The sequence below is a fragment of the Cervus canadensis genome, chromosome 9 (assembly GCF_019320065.1).
Source record: "Cervus canadensis isolate Bull #8, Minnesota chromosome 9, ASM1932006v1, whole genome shotgun sequence".
Lineage (NCBI taxonomy): Eukaryota > Metazoa > Chordata > Mammalia > Artiodactyla > Cervidae > Cervus > Cervus canadensis.
The window spans coordinates 79672321-79698925 of NC_057394.1; the positions used below are offsets into that span (position 1 = coordinate 79672321).

General features: G+C 41.7%; 1 protein-coding gene across 1 annotated transcript; it reads right to left on the reverse strand.

The window, feature by feature from the left end:
- Positions 1-15546: 15546 nt before the first annotated feature.
- On the reverse strand, positions 15547-16960 carry LOC122447450 (eukaryotic initiation factor 4A-I). The gene has a single exon (XM_043478085.1). It carries the CDS (start codon positions 16944-16946, stop codon positions 15726-15728), a length of 1221 nt encoding a protein of 406 aa, XP_043334020.1. The 5' UTR covers positions 16947-16960; the 3' UTR covers positions 15547-15725.
- Positions 16961-26605: the final 9645 nt, after the last annotated feature.

The following is a 26605-nucleotide window of genomic DNA, read 5'->3' on the forward strand; positions in this document are numbered from 1 at the left end:
ATTACTGTAATGATGCCTCAAATTCTGTAGTGTTTCACAGCCTGCAAAAGCAGCCAGGCTTGTTCATCGCTTCTCCCAACAATCCTGTGAAACAGTTAAAATGAAGATGTTGTGTTAATATTGGGATTCTGAGACTTTGAAAAGATCTGTAAAATTCTGTCATTTGCTCCAAAATAAATCAGCTGAGAGGCTCACATGTTCTATGATCTTTCTCCTGAGCTGCAGCCATCTCATTGGAACTTGTGTCCTCCCATTCTGGATTTTCTTACTGTTACCTTCATCTCACGTCAGAACTAAATATATTTCTTCCTCATCCTTCATTGAAATGCACCAAATCCATATTTCATTCCCTTAGATTCTTTTTGGTATCCCTCACGCAAGTCCAGGATTTTGAAACCCATAATCGCACACTAGAGAAAGAGAGTAACTTGCAAAATTTTGTGTTCTCTGGCACTAATGTACACAAATGCAGCCATATTCCTATCTTTGGATGGAAGAAATGGAAGTATGTAATAATGAGATTTTTTTCTCTCTTTCAACTGATTCTCTAAATGAATATTTCTTTCCAAGTAGTCACCTTGGCAAAAACTAGACTTAACTCTAAATTATAATGTGTTTTTGAGATTTGCTTAAGTACTCTAATCACATTTCTTAAAATATCTTCATAGTAGCAAATCTTCATTCTTAAGGGAAGATTTGATTTTTGGAAATGACTCAAAGTTATCAGAGCCAGTTGTGGGAAATAAAAATTACTGAGCCAAGCCATGTCATTTGTGATTAAAGATAATGATGTCAATAGAAATAAAGCCAATATTCTTGTGTGGTTCATGAGCTGATGCTGAGAATAATTTCATAAAAAACAATGGGAGCATTATTAGAATATATAATCTTCCCACATAGCTATAAGTGTTCTAAAAGGAAAGAATTTGATTATATATTCATGATTGCTTTTTAAAATTTTTCTGAGTCTTATTTTTCACACATTTCACATCCCCTAAATATAAATTTTGTAGGCAACTGCCTACTCACATAGTAAGGCTAAAGAACCCCTTTTCAGGAAGGGTTCACTCTTGAGCATAGATTACTAATAATAAGTCTTTGGTCAACACTAAGTCATTTTCATGATAATAAAGATTACATCCAAAATGACATACAATCCATCAATTATATTTGTTCTGGGATATACTGTGAGAATTATATTTTGTGCGGATGGCCTCCAGGGACATTCCGGGCCCCCCCCCAGCCCCCCACAGCAGACTGCTAGAAGCTTGTGTTAATTTGTTGTTGTTAGTGTTCAGTCGCTAAGTCGTGTCTGACTCTGCAACACCATGAACTGCAGCATGCCAGGCTTCCCTCTCCTTCACTATCTCCCAGAGATTGCTCAAACTCATGTCCATGGAGTTGGTGATGACATCCAACCATCTCATCCTGTGTTGCCCGCTTCTCTCCCTTAAGTACCAATAATGGGCAGATGGAGGTAAAATGTCATGCTTTGTGAATAGTTAGGGATTGTGTTAGTGACAGCAGTCCAAGTTTAAAAATTCTCCCTCAAGACAATCTAGACTGGTAACTACATGAGGGTTCAGTTCTGTTCAGTTCAGTCACTCAGTCGTGTCCGACTCTTTGTAACCCCATGGACTGCCGCACACCAGGCTCCCTGTCCATCGCCAATACCGGAGTTTACTCAAACTCATGTCCACTGAGTCCGTGATGCCATCCAGCCATCTCATTCTCTGTCATCCCCTTCTCCTCCTGCCTTCAATCTTCCCCAGCATCAGGGTCCTTTCAAATGAGTCAGTTTTTTGCATCAAGTGGCCAAAGTATTGGAGTTTCAGCTTCAGCATCAGTCCTTCCAGTGAATATTCAGGACTGGTTTCCTTTAGGATGGACTGACTGGATTTCCTCGCAGTCCAAGAGACTCTCAAGGGTCTTCTCCAACAACACAGTTCAAAAGCATCAATTCTTTGGTGCTCAGCTTTCTTTGTAGTCCAACTCTCACATCCATACATGACTACTGGAAAAACCATAGCCTTGACTAGATGGACCTTTGCTGGCAAAGTAATGTCTCTGGTTTTTAATATGCAATCTAGGTTGGTCATAACTTATAACCATAAGTTATAACCATAACTTGGTCATAAAGGAGCAAGCATCTTTACATGTGGGTAAATTAGAACTATTTTTGAATCCCAGAATGAAATGTACTGCCTTTATATATATCTGTAAGTTGTATATCATCTTATGCTCTAACTTTTGCTCCATAATTCTATACAAGGTTATTAACAACTTCCTAGTACTAATCTTGTCTTGACAAATTTTTGGTGCACTAAAAACAAAAGCCTTCCCATCTGTGGCAATTACCAGTGACCACTATGTTGTAAGATTTTTTTAGCATGTCCATGATCCTCAACTAGAAGAGATAGTCTTTCATTGCTGTATCAACTTAAAAAAATAGTCACAACCTAAAAGTTGAGAGTTATGTTTTATTCAGTGGGAATTTGTAGGACTCCAAGCCCCAGAGACAGCATCTCAAGTGAACCTGAGAGAACTGCTCCAAGGAGATGGGGGGAGGAGTTGGGTTATACAGAAGTTCGCAACAAAGGACATGTTAAGTTTGAACAACAAATGTGCAAAGTTACTTCAGTTGTGTCTAACTCTTTGCCACCCCCTGGTTTTTAGCTCACCAGGCTCTTCTGTCTATAGGATTTTCCAGGCAAGAATACTGAAGCAGGTTGCCATTTCCTTTTCCAGGGGACCTTCCGGAGGATGGAGCTTGCATCTCTTATGTCTCCTGCATTGGCAGGCTGGTTCTTTACCACTAATGCCATCTGGGAAGCCCAAAGAATATTGTTAATTAAGGAAAACCTGATATCTCAGGTATGAAGAACAGGGAAGCCAGGCGTGCTGTAGTCCATGGGGTTGCAAAGAGTTGGACAAGACTGAGCCACTGAACAACAACAACAAAAAGATATCTCAAGGAATTTAGCACTCTTCTATGTGTGGGAAGATGCAAGAGGCTGGGCTCTCTGAAATCACTCCTTTCATATGCATTTCAGCTATCTGGGGCTGCTACCCTGTGTTTTTCACATCCTCCTCCTCCAGTTCCTCAGTGCTCACCATAGGGAGTGGCTACAGCCTAATGGCTGCCAGATAGAAGGTATTGTTCTCCTTCTTGGGCTCACTCCAGGTTCAAAAATTCACACTGGAAGGGCTGGAATCACTGATGGCTAAGACATTCTTGTTTATTGACATTCGTTCATTCGTGTTTGTGAAGGCGCTCAGTAGTGTCCGACTCTTTGTGACCCCATGGACTGTAGCCTACCAGGCTCCTCCATCCGTGGGATTCTCCAGGCAAGAATACCGCAGTGGGTTGCCAGTTCCTTCTCCAGGAGATCTTCCCAACCCAGCGATCGAACCTGGGTCTCCCACATTGCAGGCAGACGCTTTACCATCTGAGCCACCAGGGACATGGCAGGAAATATTCCATTTCTCAACTGTCATCGTACTTATATACTTGTCTGTGATTTTTGAGTCTTTGTGGTAGTAAAAGCAGTTTGCCACTTTTACAAGTTTTCAAGGGACTTAAAGACATTCATTCTTATTGTATTCCTGTGCAATACATTAAAATCAAATACAACTTTAACATTAATTGTACCTTGGAAATAACCCAAATAATCAAGTGTACCATTGTTAGCATCTCATACAGCTCCCACCAGCCTTGCTGAATTTCCTTCGGCTTAGCTAAGCCCACTGCACTGTTTCTGTTGGTTAAGTAAGCACCCCTACTCTAGAAAACCACTTTAATATTTCTATAATTTATAATAAGTCCATTATTGTCATTTTAAAGCTGATAGTTCTGTATTAATAATTGATTTTACTGTTTCAGAGATTAGATATTTGTTTCAGTGTAGATTTTTTGTTTATTTATACTCTTTGATGAAAAACTTCAAATTAGGAGATTTGCTGAAAAAGTATATGTATGCAAGCCAGACTCTTAATGAGATATGCCAGTAGTAAAATTAAAATGAAACTCCTGAAATCAAGAAACTTTGTCTTTTGCACAGACTGCTAACCTCCTCACCTCACATTACCTAGCACACAGCAGGGATCTGGAGACAACAGTTTATTTAGGATTTTTGATGTTTGCCTAAATGCAAACAAACAAAAGAAACCAAGAATGAGAATATTAATATCAACCATAGAAAAATTAAAGCCAAAACACTGAAAAAGACTATTACGTAGAGATAAAGGTGGTAAACTCCACAAACTAGTAATGATAATCATGACAAACTTTTACCCACCAAATAAATATTGAATGCAAAAGTCCAAAAGCACTTAACAATGCAAGAACTTGGTTAGAAACACATGCACATACACACACAATTATAATAGAGTTTCATAAAGCTCTTTCAGAATTTAATAGATATGTGAACAAAAAAACAAAGATATTAATATATTAATAATGTAATTAACTGGCTTGGTCTTTAGCCAAACACAGAACTTTGCACCCTAGCACCAAAGTTTGTATCCTTTTCATGAAACCATGGAAGATTTATAAAAATCAAACATATATTTTGCCATAATCAGAAATCTAAAAGCATGAAAGTAAAAGGATGGTAAAATGTACATAACACAAACCATCAAGAAAAACTTCTAGATATAAAGAAGGACATTTCATATCTCTAATTTAAAGTCATCGATAAGATTTAACAATTCCAGGGAATTCCCTGCCAGTCCAGTGTTTAGATTTCTGCACTTTTACTATGGTGGGCCCAGGTTCAACCCCTGATCAAGGAACTAAGATAACTACAAGCTGCAAGGCATGGCCAAAAAAAAGTTAACAATTCCAAATTTGTTTGCATACAATATATGCTCAAAATGTGCAATGAAAATTGTCAAAACTAAAGGGAGAAAATAGACATATCCACAATCAAAATTGGAAAATTTAAACATGTATCTCAATAACAGATAAAGCAGAAAAAAATCAATAGGGAAAATGCAAATTTTATGAGCAAATTTGACCTGTTAGGCACTGTACTTCCAATTACAGAATATAAATGTATACAGAACATTTATAAAACTGACCATATGCTGTGATATAAAGCAAGTCTTACTGAATTTCAAAGTACTAAAATCATTATAGTCTCTAAGGACAGTGGAACTAAACTAGAAATTAATGAAAACATCAAAATATAGTTAAACACATAATTAAAGGGGAAATATAACCTTAAATCCATATATTAGAAAAGAGGCTGAAAATAATGATATAAATGACCATTTCAAAAAGTTAGGGGAAAACTCTTATCAAATTAAGCCCAAAGAAAGTAAAAAAAATAAATAGAAACATGTACATAATAGACTCAATTGTCAAGAATCGATCCTTTGGAAAGACTAAGAAAATTAATAAACCCTTTACCTATACTGATCAAGAAAACATGAAGGCCCTGATATCGGGTATGAAAGAGAGGATTTTACTACAGACATAAACAGAAAAAATATTGTAAAAAGTTAATTAACAGAAGCTTTAATTAAATAGAGTCAGGAGACCAGAAGGGGGAGCTTTCATACCCTGCAACAATAGCGGAGCCCAACAGGAAGAAGAAAGACTGTTTTCTTTCTTGACTAAGACTCACCAATGAAAAGCCATGGATTCTTTGTCTACTCTAGCCATCCCAACCTCCTTTCCTGCTTTGCACGGTCTTAGTTCCCCGACAAGGAATTGAATCCAGATCCTCGGCAGTAAAAATATGGAGTCTTTAAGCACTGGACTGCCAGAGAATTCCAAAACATGTTTCATCACTGGTTAGAATTATCATCTCTTTCCACTCAGACTTCCCCTTGTGTTGAAGCATGTCGGAGATGTTCAGTTGGAGATAGACAGATTGATTTATCTATCGCTATGTTGGCACCAACCAAAATTTTTTAAATTTTTGTTGAAGTATAGCCGAACCAGAATGTTGTTTTAATTACTGTTGTACAGCAAAGTGACTCAGTTAAACAAATATATATACGTATTCTTTTTCATATTTTTTCCATTATGGTTTATCACAGGATACTGATATTTATATCAGTACCAATATCCTGTGGCTTTCCTAGAGGCTCAGACAGTAAAGAATCCGCCCGCAATGCAGGAGACCTGGGTTTGATCCCTGGGTCAAGATGATCCCCTGGAGAAGGGCATGATAACCCATTCCAGTATTCTTGCCTGGAGATTTCCATGGACAGGAGCCTGGCAGACTATAGTCCTTGGGGTAGCAAAGAGTTGAGTGTGACTAAGAGAACAGCACTTTTACTTTCACAGGATAGTGAATACTGTGCTATACAGTAAGACCTGTTGATTATGGGTTGGGTGGATACTTGTGTGGTTTGGGTTTAGTGGAATATGTTTATGGGACTCATAGTCACTTCCATGTATAATTAAGTAATTGATAATCATCCAGAGTATAGGAATGGCTTCTAAGAGGATTCCTACCTATTCATGCCAACTCACCATGAACCATGATGCCAGGATCTAGGACCAGAGTTCATATTACAATATAAAGCATGCAGCATCTAGAGAATAGAGGAGAGACAAGGTTGAAAACATGCAAAGCTAGAGCCTAGTCTGTAGAAAATTCTTCCAGCCATCAAACGTGTGAAACTATAACCTGGAAGCTTTGCTTTTCTTCAGCACCTGGGCAAAATGGAAGTCCTCTCCTGTCAGGAATGTGTTCAGTAATACTACATGTGTATGGTTTCCCAAGTGGCTCAGCGATAAAGAATCTGCCTGCAATGCGGGAGACCTGGGTTTGATCCCTGGGTGAGGAAGGTCCTTGGAGAAGGAAATGGCTACCCACTCCAGGATTCTTGCCTGGGAAACCCCATGGACAGAGAAACCTGGAGGGCTACAGCCCACGGGGTCCCAAGAGTTGGACACGACTTAGCGACTAGACCACCGTCACCAACGCAACAGGTACAAGCATAAAAAAACCATTCACTATTTTAAAAAGTGCGAGTGGCATAAAATAGAATTTGTCAAAATTCCCATATTTGTTGGACAAAACCTAGAGCAGCTACAAACACAAGCATGGCTTGTGTGAAGTGACACATTTTCCACTTCTATTATTGGGCTGATTCTTAATATATCTAACACATCTTTTCCATATAAACTCTGGTGGTTCTAAACTAGACAACATGTGACACTGGCACCAATGCAGTGAAATGATGCTGAAATCTTACTGCTTACTATGAAAGGAATTTCATTGATATTTTCCCAAATTTGACAATGGTTCTAAAAATTCACATGGCATAACAATCATGAGTTGTAATGCAGAAATTCCAAACTATTAATAATTTTTTAAATTGGCCATGTTTATTAAAAAAAACTCTGGGAATTTAGATTTATATTTTTTAAAAGAAAAAGATTCTTTCTGCTTATTTAATTTGAACCCTTAACCCATAAATGTACAAACATTTTTCTCAGAAAGTAAAAAAATTACTTGAAAGCCAAGAAAATTTATCTATCTGGCTAAACATAATCAAAATGTCAAAGATGAAAAATGCACAAGTTTTAGGTAAATGACTAGGGGAGTGGATGGGATTTTTTGTCATTGAGGGGGAAAGTTTGGAGCTAGTAATGATATGATGAAATATATGTGTGTGTGTTGTGTGTGTGTGTGTGTGTGTGTGTGTGTATCTGCCCTCAACTTTCATGGCCAGCTCAGCTCTAGATGGTTGGATTTTTAATTTTAGAAAGGAGAAAACAAACAAAGAGAAGAAAATAGAGGAAGAAGAAAGAGTAACGGAGAAAGAAAAAAAGAGAGAAAGGAAGGGGTGGGCAGAGAGAGCAAAGACTCACTATATCTTCTAAGCCTCTGAAGCCTCTGCTTTGATTTGGAAACTCAGCCTAGGCTGGTGAAAGTTCTCTTAATACTTGTACAGTCTCCTTCACCTATAACCAGAAGGACACAAATAGCTTTAGCTTGAGGAAAGTAACTTAACTATTAAGATGACCATTTAGTACTCCCTTGCTGTAGCTCTCTGCAGTGTGTATGCATGTGTGCTCAGCTGTGTCCAGCTCTTTACAACCCCATGGACTGTAGCCCTCCAGGTTCTTCTCTCCATGGAATTGTCCAGGCAAGAATACTGGAGTGAGTTGCCATTTCCTCCTCCAGGGCATCCTCCGACCCAGGGATCGAACCTGTGACTCTTGCCTTTCCTGCATTGGCAGGTGGATTTTTACCACGGCGCCACCCAGGAAGCCGGCACCTCTCTGTTAAGTATCCAGAAATAGCCTGTGTGTACTATTGGTCTTTCGGAGTCTATCAAGTGTACACTGCACTCCAATCTATTACCAAAATGTAAACTTCTGATTTATGTCACTGACACCACAGAAGGTGGAATGTATGGGCAGGGGAAAGGGGGTGGGATCTATATGGTCCAGAAATATGTATAATCAATGTAGTCATTTTTGTTGATAGAAAGGTAATATTGGTTTAAGTGTTGTTAAAAGTTACTTGCTATTTTAACTCTTAAAATGACTTCATAATTCATTAGTCACATTGCTTTTCATCCCCAGTGGAGAATTTTAAATCCCCAAATTTTTACAAGAGACCAAAATACAAGTACAAGAGTGTCATCAAGGAATTTTAACATTTCAGAGGGACTCTCTGATGACTCAGAGTTCAAATTCCACTGTGCAGAGAATGCTGTCAGTCTTTAGGTTATTAATATAAGTAAAACCACATGAAACTGAAAATATTCTGGTTGTTACAAACTGATAACTATGACTAGCAATTCTGTTTTCTGGAAGAAATTTCAGGCAGTTTTTTGGTTTATCTCATGGCTAATTTATTATTTTTTTTTTGCTGTAGGACTTTTGGGATCTTAGTTCCCTGACCAGGGATGAATCCGGGCCCAAGCAGTGAAAGCGCTGAGTCCTAATCACTGGCCTGCCAGGGAATTCCCTCCTGGCTAATTTGTGTGTGCGTGTGTGTGCGCGCGTTCACGTGCGCACGCTCAATTGTGTTTGACTCTTTGTGACCCCATGGACTGTAGCCCTCCAGGCTCCTCTGTCCATGGGATTCCCCAGGCAAGAATACTGGAGTGGATTGCCATTCCCTTCTCCAGGGTAACCTTCCTGACTCTAGGATGGAACTTGCATTTCCTGCCTTGGCAAGTGGATTCTTTACCACCGGGCCACCCCCCTCCTTCCTTTAAAAGTCGGCTGAAGCTCACTTTCCAGACTAACCCCAAATCACACAAATCTAATCAGATTTGAATTAAGGTGCAGACGAGGAAAGGACTAGAAGCTGCTATTAGACTGATGTAATGAAATGTAAAGACTTCAAAGGTAGAGGGCTGTTGAGGTACGACCATGAAAAAGTACTGGTCGATTTCAAAGTTGTTGGCAGCGATGGTGTCAATGTTCTTTGAAGGTAGATGGTTGGATGGGGATACATCACCATGATTGCAGTTGGATGGAGAGGTGCAGAGAAATGAAGAGAGGACTTCCCTGACGGTCCAGTGGCTAGGACTCTTCCAGTTCAGGAAATGCGGGTCTGATCACTGGTCAGGGATCTAGGATGCCGAGGCAGGCTGTGAGGCACAGCCAAAAGATAAAAGAAAAGAAAAGGAATGAACAGAGTCACTGGATGAGGGTACAGCTGGATTTAGGAAATGGAAAGTTATGTAAGAAGTTACAGTTAGAAAAGGGTAGCGGTGATCGAGAGGAATGCATAATGTACTAGATTTTAATTTAAACTCCCAAACCAAAAACATGATTTGAAGAAGTGATCAGCCAAATAAAGACTGGCCTGGGTGAATTATTCTGGAAGGTACCCCCAGGTTCACATCTCCTGACACCAAGTCAGTAACCTGTGATCCTAAGTACCTATGATAGCTAGCCTGAGCTTCTCTTAGTCTGATAAGTAAACTTACAACTCTGAGAAAGTATACAGATAAGGTTTAAGATGGTTAAAAAAACACGAAGGCAAATTAGAGTATTTTTGAATTTTGAATATTTTTGAATATGTGCTGTCATAAGTTTTGTAATCATTGTTATAGTTTCTATGTTTTGTTCATGATTTGAGATATTTGATATGTTTTAGAGACTGACAGATTTACATCTTTAAGTGACATACTTAGAAATATTTAACTAATTAAATTTATAGTCACAGTTTAAGTATTTAAGGGAACTTGATTGTTAAAATCTGCAAGTTTTGCTTTATTTTTCATGTAAATACTCCTTAAATGCTGAGGAAGTTTGATTGGATTTTATTAGTCATTTGGGGTGTTAAAAAGGAATAAATTTACTAAATGTGTGACTTATGGTTTGAAATGTCTAAGAGAATTTGATAAAACTGTTAAATATTTGAGAGATTTAATAATAAATTATAGTAATAATTTCAGTTTATAAGATAATTATTAACCAAGAAAAAGTAAAAAGTGTTTTAAATTTTAAAACAAACTATATTAGATTTATAAATAAAATAAGATTTGTAAGTTGAGCTCAAAAACCTCAAAAAATTAAGTCCCCAAATTTGCAAACATAACTAAATATTTGTTAAAATAAAAATAGCTGTAAAATGCCCCAAAACATTGATCGATTACATGAACAATGATTCATCCATGTGGCGGAATTTCTAACTATAGAAAATAATTTTGTAGAAAAATCAACATGGATAGCATTTGATTAAAAAAAAACAAGCCATAAAAGTATCATAAGATGATCCTATTTTCTAAAAATATTAATTTTTAACTTTTAAAGTCTATGTATATATACATGCTGGAGATGAAAATGTCAACCCACTCCAGTATTCTTGCCTGGGAAATCCCATGGACTGAGGAGCCTGGCAGGCTACATACAGTCCATAGGGTCACAAAAGAGTCAGACGAAACTTAGTGACCAAACAACAGCAACATACATGCACAGAGAAAAATTTGGATGGACAAACATCAAATTGTTAGTAGTTACTAGTTGATACTTACAGGTATTTGTGGATGAGTGTGCTCTTTCCAATCTTTTTGGTATTTCCAATCTTTTGGCATTCTTTCTAGAAAAAGGATGCTCTTTTTAAAAGAGGTGAAAATGGAGGTAATAGTGTGGAAGTAGCAACGAGGAACTAGGAGAATGTGGTGGTCCAGGCTCCACCACACCATCATCCCTCCACATCCCTGGGGGTTGGTTTCAAGACCCTCGAGGACACCAGATTTCAAGGATGCTCAACTTTCTTACATAAAATGGCTTGGCATTTGCATATAACCTACATGCATCCCCTTCCTGTGCACTTTAAATCACCTCCAGATTACCTATAATCCTAATACTTACAGATGGGCTTCCCAGGTGGCGCTAGTGGTAAAGAACCTGTCTGCCAATGCAGGAGATACAAAAGATGTGGGTTCCATCCCTGGGAACCAGAAGATCACCAGAGGAGGGCATGGCAACCCACTCCAATATTCTTGCCTGGAGAATCCCCTGGACTGAGGAATCTGGCCGGCTACGGTCCATGTAGTCACAAAGATTCAGATACGACTGAGCATGCACACACGTACGGAACTCACAGCTGGGGTGAGGCGGGGCTGATAGAGTGGGGCTGCTGCTTCTGCTGCTAAGTCACTTCAGTCGTGTCCGACTCTGTGCGACCCCATAGACGGCAGCCCACCAGGCTGCCCCGTCCCTGGGATTCTCCAGGCAAGAACACTGGAGTGGGTTGCCATTTCCTTCTCCAATGCATGAAAGTGAAACATGAAAGTGAAGTCGCTCAGTCGTGTCCTACTCTGTGCGACCCCATGGACTGCAGCCTTCCAGGCTCCTCCGTCCATGGGATTTTCCAGGCAAGAGTACTGGAGTGGGGTGCCATTGCCTTCTCCGGATAGAGTGGGCAGTCCAGGGCAAATCTAGATGAAAAGAAAGGGTTCGGCAGACTGGAAGTGACAAGGGAAATGATGAGAAGGGGAGACGGTTTACTCTGGACAGAAACAGCATCAAGTATGGGTCGTGGACACCAGGTAGAACATAATGGTCTAGTTTACTATGACTGTTACTCTGGGTTATATGGAAGAGTGGTGGGAATAAAAACGGGGTACGGGCAAGGCTGTTGTTACCAAGAGACTCCCAGATACAGTGGATTAAGTACATCAAAGTTCATTTCTCTCATCAGCATTGTAGAGTTACATATGTCACCCAGGCTTTCTGGGTTCCCTTCTGAACCCTAAATATCTTCCATATGTGGCTCCACATCCCTAGGATGCCATTTTAAAAAAAGATTTATTTATTTTGACTGTGGGGCGGTCTTTGTTGCTGCGCAGGCTTTTCTTTAGTTGGGGTGAGCGGGGGCTGCTGCCTCGTTGCAGTGCGCGGACTTCTTGTGGTGGCTTCTCTTGTTGCAGAGCACAGGCTCTAGGGCATGGAGGCTTCCGTGGTTGTGGCTCCTGGGCTCCAGAGAACTGGCTCTGTAGTTGTGGTGTTCCCGTTTAGCCACTCTGAGGCATGTGGAATTTTCCTGGAGGGGGGATCTAACCCGTGTACCCTGCATTGGCAGGCAGATTCTTATCCACTCACTCACCAGTGATGTCCCAATGCCGTCATTATCTGCACCACCAAAATGCAATTACAGTCCTGTCCATGTTGCAGGTCAGAGGAAAGAAAAAGCACATATAGAATGCAAGAAATTTCCTTTTAAAAAACTGTTTATTTTGAAATAATTCCAAATTCACAGAAAAATTTTCTGAATAGTAAAAACAATTCCTACATCTTCTTCACCAAGATTCTCCAGTTAATATTTTTTTGCATTTATTCTGTTGTATTCATGCTCTCTTTATAGACACACAGAGAGAGACTAGTCCCTGAACACCCTGGTTTGTATTTCCCCCAAAGCAGACCAAGGAATTGTTCAAACAGCTAAAGAGCCTGAAGGAATATAACAGTGAAATGTAACATGTATTCCTGAATAGGACCCTGGACCAGAAAGGAAAAGAGACATTGTGGTAGATAAAATCTGAAAGATATCTGTGAAAGCTTGGCAGTGTTTGTACTAATGCTGGTTTCCTGATATGGAGGTTTTGTGTCCTTGTTTATACAGGAAGATGTCTATAAACACCCTACAAAGCAGTGTGTTTAGGGACTAGTCTCTATATGTGTCTATATGATTCATTCTTGGAAGGAGTACCACAGAAATGACTGTGTTCTCCTCAGTGCAAGCATCAAAAGACATTCCATGTTGATCCATTGCTGTAGGTGATATTAACCTTGATCACCTGGTCAAGTTGGTGTCTGCTAGTTTTCCCTGCTATAGAGTCACCACTCTGTAATTGATTGGTATTTTGTTGGGAGGTATTCTGACTGTAACATTCTTCTATTCCATGTCAAATACCTACCTCCTGCTTTAGCATCCACTGATGACTCCTGTCTGAATCCACCATCTCTATGAAGGCTGACAAATAGTAATACATTGTAGGACAAAATGTGGCATCATCATCCTTGGCTTTATGGAAACAAAGTTTTAGAGAGGCCATTGTGATCCTAAGGAGGGAGACAGGGATGATGGTATTGGGGTGACTATAACAATCTAGGTAAGACAGTTGTGAAAATGATCGGCAACTCAAGGTAGAATGGAGGGAGGGAACATAGTGAAAACATATTTAGGACCCAGCTCCAAATCTATCAATAGATATGATGACAAACTGAATGTGAAGATTTAAGAGAAGTTCCCATGAGAGTGACAGGTGACTCTGGCAGCACATTTTGATTATTTTGAAAATGGGTGAGGCAGATATAAACTACAGATTATTGTTGCTCAGTCATGTCCGACTCTGCGACCCTAGGGACTGCAGCACACCAGGCTTCCCTGACCTTCACCAACTCCCAGAGTTTGCTCAGGCTTATGTCCATTGAGTCGATGATGCCATCCCACCATCTCATCCTCTGTCATCCCCTTCTCCTCCTGCCTTCAATCTTTCCCAGCATCAGGGTTTTTTTCCAATGAGTCAGGTGGCACACGTATTGGAGTTTCAGTTTCAGCATCAGTCCTTCCAATGAATAATCAGAGTTGATTTCTTTTAGGATTGATTGATGGATCTCCTTGCAGTCCAAGGCACTCTCAGGAGTCTTCTCCAACACCATAGTTCAAAAGCATCAATTCTTTGGCGCTCAGCTTTCTTTACGGTCCAACTCTCACGTCCATACATGACTAATGGAAAAACAAAGCTTTAACTAGACGGACCTTTGTTGGCAAAGTACTGTCTCTGCTTTTTAATACGCTGTCTCTCATATTACCTAATTACAGATAACCTGAATCTTTGGTGTCAAGACAGTGCTGGAAATAGATGAGATAACCAGGAGGGCAGAATGGAGACAGAAGGATTTAACACAGTGGAACACCAGCATTTGAGGAGAGGAAGAAGGCAGGGGAGGAGGAGCTGACAAAGAGGGTTAAGAAGGTTTTATCTGAGAGGTAAGCAATTCAAAGAGAGTGGCTGTAGTTAATAAGACATTAGCAGATTAACTGGTTAATTATTACCTAATGAACTGTATTATCACCTAAGAGAAGTCTGAAGGAATAGAAACTAACAGATATCACCTGGGAGTTGAGAAGAGTGGAGAAAGATAAATCCCAAAGAGCCCCAGGTAGGCAGGGAGCAGCACAAAGACCCCAGGTGAACAGGTTTGTGTAGGAAGAGTGAGAAACCCAGAACTAATTAGCATCCCTCTCTCCTCCATCAACTTCTTGGTGCTGAGCAGGGGACACTCTTTTTATTCCTCTGCAAAACAGTGTTTCTTTTCTTCCAGCATTACCTATCTGCCCTCCCCTCTCACCACCCAGACCCACAGAGGAACAGAAAACACCATGAGCTTTACTGTTACTAAACTTGTTACCAAACACATTTTAATAGCTTTAAATATTTTACCTCGAGAAACTACTAGAGAAATAAAAACAAAGCAAAAAGTGAGTGGAATAGAGGGACAGAACTCTGCAAAAATAGCAGTAGAGCAGTGTGTTAGTTACTGTTCTCCTTGAGATATAAATCAGTCCAGGAAAGCTCTCTCTCAGCCCCCTTTCTCTGAGGATCTATGAGATGCCTGGGGAAGTTTCCTTACTTGGGTTGGGTCGTGAATCAAATGATTCCTTTTTTAAACCCAAGGTTACTTCTGCTGCGGCTCTTGCACGCATGCAATTCTCAGTTTCTTTCTTCCGTTTTTTTGTTATTTAAAAAAATGTATTTACTGAGATAAAATTCCCATACCTTCCAAGTCACTCACTTAAAATGGACAATTCAGTATACTCCCAGAGCTGTGCAGTCATCGCCATCACCTAAGTTAAGAAATGTTATCACCCCACAAAAAGAAACCTCAGATCCCATTAGCAGTCATTGTTTATCTATAATGACTCCCCCCCACCCCCAACTGCACCAGTGCTAGGAAACCACTAATCTACTTTCAGTCTGTACTGATTTGCCTATTCTGGACAACTCATGTTAATGGAATCACATCATTTGTGGTCTTTTGTGACTGTTTTCTTTCACTCAGCGTGCTATTTTTAAGGCTCACCATGGTGTAGCATCTATCTTTCCTTTTTTTTTTTTTTCTTTTGCCTCAAAAAGTGACATTTATTCAAAGAGTCAAAGAAAAAAAAAAGAAAAAAATGACAAGATGTCCATCCCTTGGCTCCCTTCCCTCCCCCCTCCTGCTGCTCCTCAGCCCCCTCCAAGGTTTTATCCCTGGCTGGTGCTAGGTAGCACAACAGCCCCCCTCAGATGAGGTCAGCAACATTGAGGGGCATTTCCTCAATGGAGGTGTTGTAGAAGGTCTCGATGTCTCGAAGAGTCCTCTTGTCTTCTTCTGTCACCATGTTAATAGCCACACCCTTACGGCCAAAACGTCCACCACGACCGATTCTGTGGATATAGTTTTCCCTATTGGTGGGGAGGTCATAGTTGATGACTAAGGAAACTTGCTGTACATCAATGCCTCTGGCCAGTAGGTCAGTGGTAATCAATACTCTGCTAGAGCCAGAGCGGAACTCCCTCATGATAACGTCTCGTTCTTTTTGGTCCATGTCTCCGTGCATGGCAGAGACTGTGAAGTCTCGGGCATGCATCTTCTCGGTGAGCCAGTCCACCTTCCTCCGGGTGTTGATGAAGATGACTGCCTGGGTAATGGTCAGGGTTTCATACAAGTCGCACAGTGTGTCCAGCTTCCACTCCTCTCGTTCCACATTGATGTAGAATTGACGGATACCCTCCAGCGTCAACTCTTCCTTCTTGACAAGAATTCTAATTGGGTCCCTCATGAACTTCTTGGTCACCTCAAGCACATCAGAAGGCATTGTAGCTGACAGCAAAACCACCTGGGTGTTGCTGTTGAGCTTCTGGAATATGTCATATATCTGGTCCTTGAATCCACGGCTTAACATTTCATCAGCTTCATCCAGTACAAACATCTTGATGTATTTGGGAGACAAGTATCTCCGGTTAAGCATGTCGAACACACGGCCTGGGGTACCCACGATGATATGAGGGGCTTCCATCTGCAGCTTCTGCACCTCAGCACGTACATTGGTACCCCCAATGCAGGCATGGCACGAGGCACCCATGTAATCTCCTAAGGCCATAACTACCTTCTGTATCTGCTGGGCCAACTCTCTAGTGGGTGCCAGGACCAAGGCCTGGGTGGCCTTTAGATCTAATTCAATCTGTTGCAGAATTGATATGGCAAAAGTGGCTGTTTTCCCAGTCCCAGATTGGGCTTGAGCAATCACATCATAACCCTTGATACAAGGAAGAATGGCTCGCTGCTGGATGGCAGAGGGCTTCTCAAAACCATAGGCATATATGCCACGGAGGAGTGACTCTGAGAGGTTCATGTCATCAAAGCTGTCGACAATCTCATTCCAGTTACTCTCGATGACGCCTTCGGGTTCCATCCCATCGGGGCCATTGTCTCTGGATCGGGAATCCTGACTCGCAGACATGATCCTTAGAAACTCTCTATCTTTCCTTTTATCTGGCCAAATAATATTTCATTCCGTGGATACACCAAAATTTTGTTTTCCCACTCATCAGTGTTAGAAAACGCCGCAGGAAGAAAGGGCCACCTCTAAGGACCGTTGACGAAGGCCTTTATTGGGCGGTCGCTCTCAGGCAGAACTCCCGGGGGCGGGTAAGCAAGGAGACAAAGGGAGTCTGCGAGGTATGAGGGGTGGGAAGAGGTTTTATAGCCAGGGCCGGCGTCCAAGCCAGGTCTTCCCATATAAGGAAGAAAGCGCCGGCTACAGCGGCGGTTGGTGTCCAAGGGCTCCGTGTGGGCACCTGATTGGACCGGGCTGCAGGGGGTCGGCCCCCGGAAGTTTAGCCAGCTTCCGGAACTCATCTGCGGCACTTTTTCTGGGGCATGCCTCAACATGCCCGACCTTTCAATCAGGTGATGGGCATTTGGGTTGCTTCCACTTTTTCACTATGTTCTTGTTGCCAAGAACATTCATGCACAAGTGTTTGTAAGGATACACATTTTCATTCCTCTTGGGTATGTACCTAGGAGTGGAACTGCCATGCTGAGTTGCTTCAGCCCTATCCAACTCTTTAAGACCCTCTGGACTGTAGCTCACCAGGCCTCACTGTCCATGGGATTTTTCAGGCAAGAATACTGGAGCGGGTTGCCATTTCTTTCTCCAGGGGATCTTCCTGACACAGGGATCGAACCTGTGCCTCTTAAGTCTCCTGCGTTGGCAGGTGGGTTCTTTACCACTAGCATTAACTTTGTGTTTAATCTTATAAGAAACTGCCAGCCTGCTTCCCAAAGCAGCTGCACCGTTTTCCAACCCACCAGCACTGTAGGAGCGTCCTGATTTTTCTACATCCTCACCAGCACTTGTTAATCGTCTTTTTGATTCTCAGTTTCTTCTTAACAGAACCTTCTGCTTTCCTGTCTGGATGGGAGTGTAGGACCCAACGAAAGTGCCAATTCTGTTACTCCTGAGCCCTGTGGACAAGAAAAGCAAGTCCCTTTTGGGAATTCCCTGGTGGTCCAATAGTTAGGACTCAGCACGTTCACTGCCACAGCCGGGGCTCAGTCCCTGGTTGGGGAGCCAAGAACCACGTAGAGCCCTATACCAAGGTCACAAGTTTGGAGCCTTACACCAAGGTCAGAGGACAACAATTTCCAGAATTAACCAAGCTCCTTGGCAACAGTTGCCATGAGCCTCCTGATCTAAACCAGCCAGTCTCCTGATGTCATATTAGGTAAAATACCCACTCTATTACCCACCATATACCATCCTAACCAATTACCTAATGCCACCCTTCCAATAGGAATTTTCTCTGTCTTGAGGCTATAAAAATTGGCTGTGTGTGTGTGTGTGTTAGTAGCTCAGTCGTGTCCGACTCTTTGCCACCCCATGGACTGTAACGCGTCAGGCTCCTCTGTCCATGAGATTCTCCAGGCAAGAATACTGCAGTGGGCTGCCATTTCCTTCTCCAGGAAAAATTGGCTGCTAGCCCACAAAAGGTGTCAGCTCTCCCTCAAGCCAGCTCGCTGTTTTAACAGCGTCTCCCACTCTAATAAACTGTTCTCTCTTTCTGCCTCATATCTGGAAATTCTTTCCCAACCCTCACTAAGACCATGACAAACCCTGCAAGCCAAGTGGGGCAGCCAAAACAAAATTAATTAATTTAATTAATTAATTTTTAAAAAGAAAGAAAAACAAGTCTTACTGTAATATCTGAAAATTCCACTGCTAGGCTATGGGCCAGCCTACACTGAACAGCCTGGAGGAGGGCATGGCAACCCACTCCAGTATTCTTGCCTGGAGAATCCCACGGACAGAGGAGCCTGGCGGGCTACAGAGCATGGGGTTGCAGTCGGACACAACTGAAGCAACTTAGCATACAGGCACGCTGACCGGGCCTCCCTGTCTTCACCCTTCCTGAGGTCCTCTTTCTCTGGTTCCCTAGGGGGAGGGGCTGGGGTGCTATCCTGTCTTCCCCCACCAATCAGTCCCCTTATTTTCCTTGCCCCTTCAGGGTTGTGGCTCCTCCAAGTCCTCTCCTCTTGGTTGTGACAATAGAGCCACTTTTGATCTCCCCTAATATGTAAATGGATGCAAGTTCCCTCTCTCATAATCTGCTTTCCATAGGTCCACTCCTGTCTATTCCATTTGTCTAATGTATGTTAATTAGTTGGGTGTTAAGACTTTCTTGGTTTGCTAAAATTCTACCCCTTTCCTTCAATTTTGTTTTTATTTTCATTATATATTTATTTTAGCCTACACGGGTCATACTACATAGTTTTGTATCCTTCTTACCTTAAACTCTTTGAAAGCATAATTTTTAAAAATTGAAGTATAGTTTATTTGGGCTTCCCCTGTGGCTCAGTGGTAAAAAAGATTCTGCCTGAAATACAGGAACCACAGGAAATGCAGGTTTGAGCCCTGGGTCAGGAAGATCCCCTGGAGAAGGAAATGGCAAACTGCTCTAGTATTCTTGCCTGGAGAATCCCATGGACAGAGGAGCCTGGCGGGCTACAGTCATACAGTTGCAAAGAGTTAGATATGTCTGATGCAACTGAGGATGTATGCACACATAGTTGATTTAGAATGTGTTGATTTCTGCTGTACAACAAAGTGATTCAGTTTTTTATATATGTACATTTAATATATGTACATATCATATATACATACATCTTGTATATACATTCTTTTCCATTACAATCTATTATAGGATAGAGAGTATAGTTCCCTGTGCTTTACACTAGGATCTGGTTTTTATGCAAGCATAATTTTTAATTGCTCCCATTTTTGTGTTAACTTCCAAGTTATCCAGATTATATCTCTTTGCAAAACAAAATATCAATTTGAAATCTATTTAACATAGCAGTTAACAACTGATCTGTAGAGGAATCATATGCATTCATTTCTAGGCATTGATTTCAAAGGAGACCAAACCATCAATCCTAAAGGAAATCAACCCTGAATATTCATTGGACAGACTGATGCTGAAGCTGAAGCTCCAGTACTTTGGCCACCTGATGCGAAGAGAAGACTCATTGGAAAAGACCCTGATGCTGGGAAAGATTGAGGGCAGGAAGACAAGGGGACGACAAAAGATGGGATGCCTGGATGGCATCAGTGACTCAACGGGCATGAATTTGAGCAAGTTCCGGAAGATGGTGAAGGACAGGAAAGCCTGGTGTGCTGCAGTCCATGGGGTCACAAAGAGCCAGACATGACTGAGGGACTGAACAACAGCAACAGTTGATTTCAAAATCTCTCTCTTGTGCATTAAATTGCATCCTCCCTCCCCCGACCCCAAAATATTTTGGAGTTCTAACCCCCTTATCTCAGAATGTGACCTTATATGGAAGTAAGTTCTTTATAGAGGTAATCAAGTTACAATGAGGTCATTCATGTGGATTCTCATCCAGGATGACTGGTGTCCTCATAAAAAGGGGAAATCTGAACACAGAGACAGACACACACAGGAAGAAGTGAAGATGGGAAGATGAAGACAGAGAGCAAGGTGGTGCAGGAGAAACCAAGGAATGCCAAAGATTGCCGCTAAAGCCTCAGAAGCTAGGAGCACAAGGCATGGGGCAGATTCCCCCATACAGCTCTCGGAAGGCAACCTACCCCATCTTCGTCTCGAATCTCTTGCCTCCAGAACCGTGAGACAATACATATTTGTTGTTTAAGCCATTCGGTTTGTGGTACTTTGTTACAGCAGCCTTAACAAGCGAATACATTATCTGTTGTCAAGAACTGTAAGAAGATGATTATTTAGATCATCTTAGACCCAAACAGCTATCACAAAATACAGCCGTCAGGGTTTTGAATCTTGTTTGAATCTTAGAAACAGTTCCCAGGGTTATGCTCTAGGTCATCTCATTCAGGTGGGTCAGTAACATGACAGGAAAGAGTAGCTGATGACATCTGAGGAAGAATAGTTAGCTTCTGCACATTCAGGATGACTTCACTGATCCATGATTTCAAAGTTTTCCGCGCTCCCCCAAATCTTTTTATTATAGAAAATTTCTAAAAGGAGTATAATGAGTTTACTTAACTATCAGGCTTGATGTTAGTCTCGCAGGGTCAATTTGATTCCTCCACTCAAATCCCCCACATCAAATTACTTTGAAGAAAATCTCAGGCTTTATATCATTTTAAAGCAGCTTTTTTGAGAACTAATTGACATGTCTTATAGTTTGCCTACTTAGTGCACAAGTCAATGGTTTTTAGTATATTTACAGCATTGTACAACCATTGCCATAATCTGATTTTAGAACATTTTCATCATCCCAAAAAGAAATCCTGTATTCATTGGCTGTCATTTTCTATTCTTCCCTCAATATCTCCATTTATGTCATTTTATCCATAAGTGTTTCATAGACACTTACACAAAGATAGGAACTATTTTAAAAATACATACAATATCATTTAGTGCACAGTAAAATTTTAAATAATGATTATTTAATATCAAAGATAAAATGTATGGGCACATTTACTTGATTATTCTCTATATATTTTTCACTTTGCTTAAATCAGAAGTCAAATAAAATCTTCACATTGCACACTTCAGTTGCTTGATATTATGTTCGTTTTCTTTTAAACTGTAGGTCATGCCTCAAACTCTCTCTTTCTCTTTTTTCTTACAAATTTTTGTTGATGAAACCAGGTTATTTGTTTTATAAAGTTTACTAGGGTCCAGAATTTTCTGACTATATCCTTGTGTCATTGTTTACCATGTTCCATTGTCTCATGTGTTTCCTATAAAGTGGTAGTTGAATTTTAATGGGGTTTTAAACCCTTAAAATGATTTTTGTTTAGATAAGATTTTTTCATAGGTGGAAATGTGTCAAACTGACACCTTAGATGAGTTTTCTTTTACTATGAAATATATTATTCACTGCTATAGTGAATAAAAATTATATTTTAAAGAAGAAGAAGAAAATGAATATCCAGCATCCATCACACAAGGTAAAAAGCAATAGAGTATTGCCAATAACTAATGAAATCTCTTTTCACCCCATTCTAGGGGTAAGCGTTATTCTGACTTTTTTATTTTTGGCCATGCTGGGTCTTCGTTGGTAGATGGTCTTTTCTCTAGTAACAGTGAGCAGGGCTACTCCTTGTTGAGATGTGAGGATTTCTCACTGTGGTGGCTGCCCTTGTTGGGGAGCACAGGTGCTACGAGCTCCAGCCTCATCCTCTGTGGCCTTTGTTGTCCAGAAACATGAGGGATCTTCCTGGACCAGGAATCGAACCTGTGTTCCCTGCACTGGCAGGCGGATTTTTATCCACTGTACCACCAGGGATGTCCAATCCTGACAGCTATTCCTTCATTTTCTTTATACCTCTTATGAGTATATTCCTAAAGAGAATATTGCTTGGTTTGCCTTCATTACTCTATGACCTGCTTTCTCTCCCTCTCAACATGATGCTTTTGAGATTCATCTGTGCCATTTCTTGTAACCGTAGTTCATTCATTTTCACTGGTATATGGTCAGTACGTTAGATGAATAGAGTCCACGTTATCTTTTTGTTAGCAGGCATTTGGATTGTCTCCAGGTTTTTGACATTAGAAATGATCATGCAATGAACACTCCTGTCATACCTCCCAGTGCATGTGTACAAACTTTCTCTAAGGTGTATGTATGTCTGGGGTGAAACTTCAGTGTGAGATGTGCAGATGCTCAACATCAGTAATCGATGGCTAATTATTGTCCAAAGTGTTTATACCAATTTAGACTCCTGCTAGCAGTTGACAAGAGTTACCCATTGATTCGAATTCTTGCTAATGTTTGGTATTGGCAGATTTTGCCAGTTGGTGGGTTTGAATTCTCTTATTGATAAAAGACGAGTAAAACTGTACTATATGTAGTCGATATTTCAACTGAATACACAGGAATCCTATTCCAACACTCCTTCTGCTTGTCCCTTATTTTCAGCAAACCACAGCACTTTGTATTTTTAAAGTGCCATTGCTCAAGGCTATGGTTTTCCCAGTGGTCATGTATGGATGCGAGAGTTGGACTGTGAAGAAAGCTGAGCACCAAAGAATTGATGCTTTTGAACTGTGGTGTTGGAGAAGACTCGAGAGTCCCCTGGACTGCAAGGAGATCCAACCAGTCCATCCAAAAGGAGATCAGTCCTGGGTGTTCATTGGAAGGACTGATGCTGAAACTGAAACTCCAATACTTTGGCCACCTCATGTGAAGAGTTGACTCATTGGAAAAGACCCTGATGCTGGGAGGGATTGGGGGCAGGAGGAGAAGGGGACGACAGAGGATGAATGGCTGAATGGCATCACCGACTCGATGGACATGAGTTTGAGTAAACTCTGGGAGTTGGTGATGGACAGGGAGGCCTAACGTGCTGCGATTCATGGGGTCGCAAAGAGTCGGACACGGCTGAGCAACTGAACTGACTGACTGACTGAAGGCATTTCACCTATAGTCATTGAGAATATGTCACAGTTTTTGAGGAGGGAGAGAGATTAGTGTAATTTAAGAGCTGGAAAGACACTCATGAGATGAAGGACTACTGTGCAGCATAGCTATGCATAGCTAAGCATTACGGTGATAAGAATCCTGATAAAATAGATTCTCTGTAGGGCCAGTATGGGCTTCTCTGGTGGCTCAGTGGTAAAGAATCCACCTGCCAAGCAGATGTGAGTATGATCCCTGGGTCTGCAAGATCCCCTGGAGAAGGAAACAATAATCCACTCCAGCATTCTTGTCTGGAAAATCCCATGGACAGAGGAGCCTGGTGGGCTACAGTCCATGCGGTCGAAAAGAGTCAGACATGACTTAGCTACTAAACAACAACAAAGGGCCAATGCAACACCCTCCATTCAACCCAGAAACAAGCTCTCTCTTCTCTCCTCCCGTTTCTCCCTTCATCTCATTCCTTCTGGTTGCTTCAGGTCACAGGATCTGGAACCAAAATTTTATACAACGCTGTGCATGACTAGTTGTGCAATCTAGAACTCCAGATAATGTCGGACTAGCTTCCTTGAGTATCCCTGTGACAAATAAATTAGGTATCATACTAGACAGAGCTCTGGGCACACTTCCAGAAATGATTGACTGGCATCACCTCACCTTCTACACGTTAGCCTAGGGGGAGGGGGAAGAGGGAGGGGTGGATTGGGAAGTTGGGATTACCGGGTGCAAACCACTATATGCAGAAGAGATAAACAACAAGATCCTACTGTATAGCCCAGGGAACTATATTCCACATCCTGTGATAAGTCATAATGGAAAAGAATGTATACATATTTATGTATGTATACCTGAACCACTTTTCTGTACAGTAGAAATTAAAGCAGCATTGCAAATCAACTACACTTCAGTAAACTAAATTTAAAAAAATAAATTAAAAATTAAAAAATTTTAAATGTTAGACTATACCTCATACTCCCAAGATTTTCAGTCTATAAAATTTGCTCTTTCTAGAATTATGTTTCTCCAACAATTTCCAGGGAGAATCAGGAGTGCAAAGAAGCCATTCATGTTTCTCTCACTTCCATTCTCACAGTTTTCTGCATTGTATCTAAGATTCTTTGGCAAAGCAGCACTATTGATTTGATTTTGTATCCTTGAACAGTGCTCCACCCAAGCTGATCTGTTGCAAACTTGTAACTATCAGTTTCCTTGAAGGCAGTGATCAAGCTATAAAGGTAATGCCTTGGATCTTGGCAATTGGAAGGCTTGCTAGCCCACTCTTCTTCCCATCCAAGCCTGCTTCACCACGTTTATTTGTTCATGTCTCACTGAACTTAATGTCTCTTTCTCTAGTTGTGTCTGACCGAAGGTAGATGCTTTAAAAATTTTTTTTAAACTTTCAATTGTGGTAAAATGCACATAACATAAAACCTACTATCTTAACCATTTTTACATGTACAATTGTGTTAAATACATGCACACTGTTGTGCAACCAATCTCCAGAACTCTCTTGATCTTGCAAAACTGAAACTCTGTCCCCACCACACAACTCTCCATTCCCCATCTCCCCAACCCCTGACCCCAACCCAACTGTTCTTCTTGACTCAACAATTTGACTACTTTAAGGAACTCATACAGGTAGAATCTGTGTTTCTGTTTTTGTCCCTGGCTTATTGCACTTAACATGCCCTCAAAGTTCATACATGTTGTAGCATGTGTCAGAATGTCTTTCCTAAAAAAAAAAAAAAAAAGGTCTTTCCTTTTTAAAGCTGAATAAGATCCTAGCTGTATTATGTTGTTGTTCAGTCGCTAAGTCATGTCTGACTCTTTACCACCTCATAGACTGTAGCATGCCAGGTTCCATGGGGTTCTCCAGGCAAGAATACTGGAGTGGATTGCCATTTTCTTCTCCAGGGGAATTGTCCCAGATCAGGGATCAAACTCGGGTCTCCTGCATTGGCAGGCGGATTCTTTACTGCTGAGCCACCAGGGATGTCCCAATTGTATGTATATACCATTTTTATCCATTCACTGGATTTTGTTTATCCATTCATCTTTGATGGACGTGTGGGTTGCTTCCATCTTTTGGGTTTTGTTAAAAATGTTCCTAGAATATGGTTGTGCAGACCATCTTTTCATCACCCTGCTTTCATTTCTTTTGGGTATACACTCAGCATTGCAATTGCTGGATCATATGGTAATTCTATTTTTAATTTTTGGAGAAACTGTCACGCTGTTTTCCACAGCGGCTGCAGCACGTTTCAAGTTTCTGTCATGCTCTAGGGGAGAAAAATTTCCTACTCTAGACTACAGCTGAGGAAAAGGACTGTATGGCCAAGAATGCACATGTCAATTATCACGCTTGATTAGAACATGATTGAAATAATGAAAAGCGTGGAATTGCTAGAACTTGGAGACATTATAAGCCGCGTGGTCCATTCCGCTCCATTACTGGTGAGCAAGGGGTGGGTGCGGGGGTCGGGGGTAGGGTAACTGTCAGAGGATGAGTGGCTTTGTGAAGGTCAAGGGCTGGTTAAGGGAAGACTCAGAGCTGACAACCCGGGCTTTCCAATCTTCAACTTATTGCAAAGGAAATAATTTCAAGTAGAAATATTATGCAATGAAGAACAAGAATTATGAGTGCAGAAATCAAAGCCCGAGATGACCTGTGTTTTGCTTTTGTTTCTATGGCTGGTGTTTAGCTTCCCTGATTGCCTTGGTTGACATTGAAACCGAGCCTGTTTTTCTTGCTGCCGCTGTGGACTGCATCCTGGGCATCCTAGGAGATGGAGCGGGGCGGGGGACACAAAGAACGTGGGTCCGCAGTTAGGATCCACCCAGCGTGGACCGCGACCCTCGGCTCGCCCGCGCGCCAGCCTGGGGCGTCCGCATGCCGCGCGGCTGTAGCGCCCATCCTGCGGCCTCAAACCCCTCCCGAGCGAGGTGGACGGTGGCTGGCTTCAGTTGTCCCCACGCTCATCGAGAGGGTTCCGGGACTCCCGGCGGGGTGGGTGGGGGAGCAGGCAGCTCCGGTCGTGCCTCCTCCCCGGTCGGGGGCCGCCGAGCCCCTGCGACCTCTCGGGTGGAACCGCGCCCAGTCTCCCCCGCCACAGTTGGGGAGCACCGGGCGCGGCGGAGCGCGGGCTGCGGACCACGGCGGGCACGTGGGCTCGGCCGCAGCGCTGCGCCAGGCAC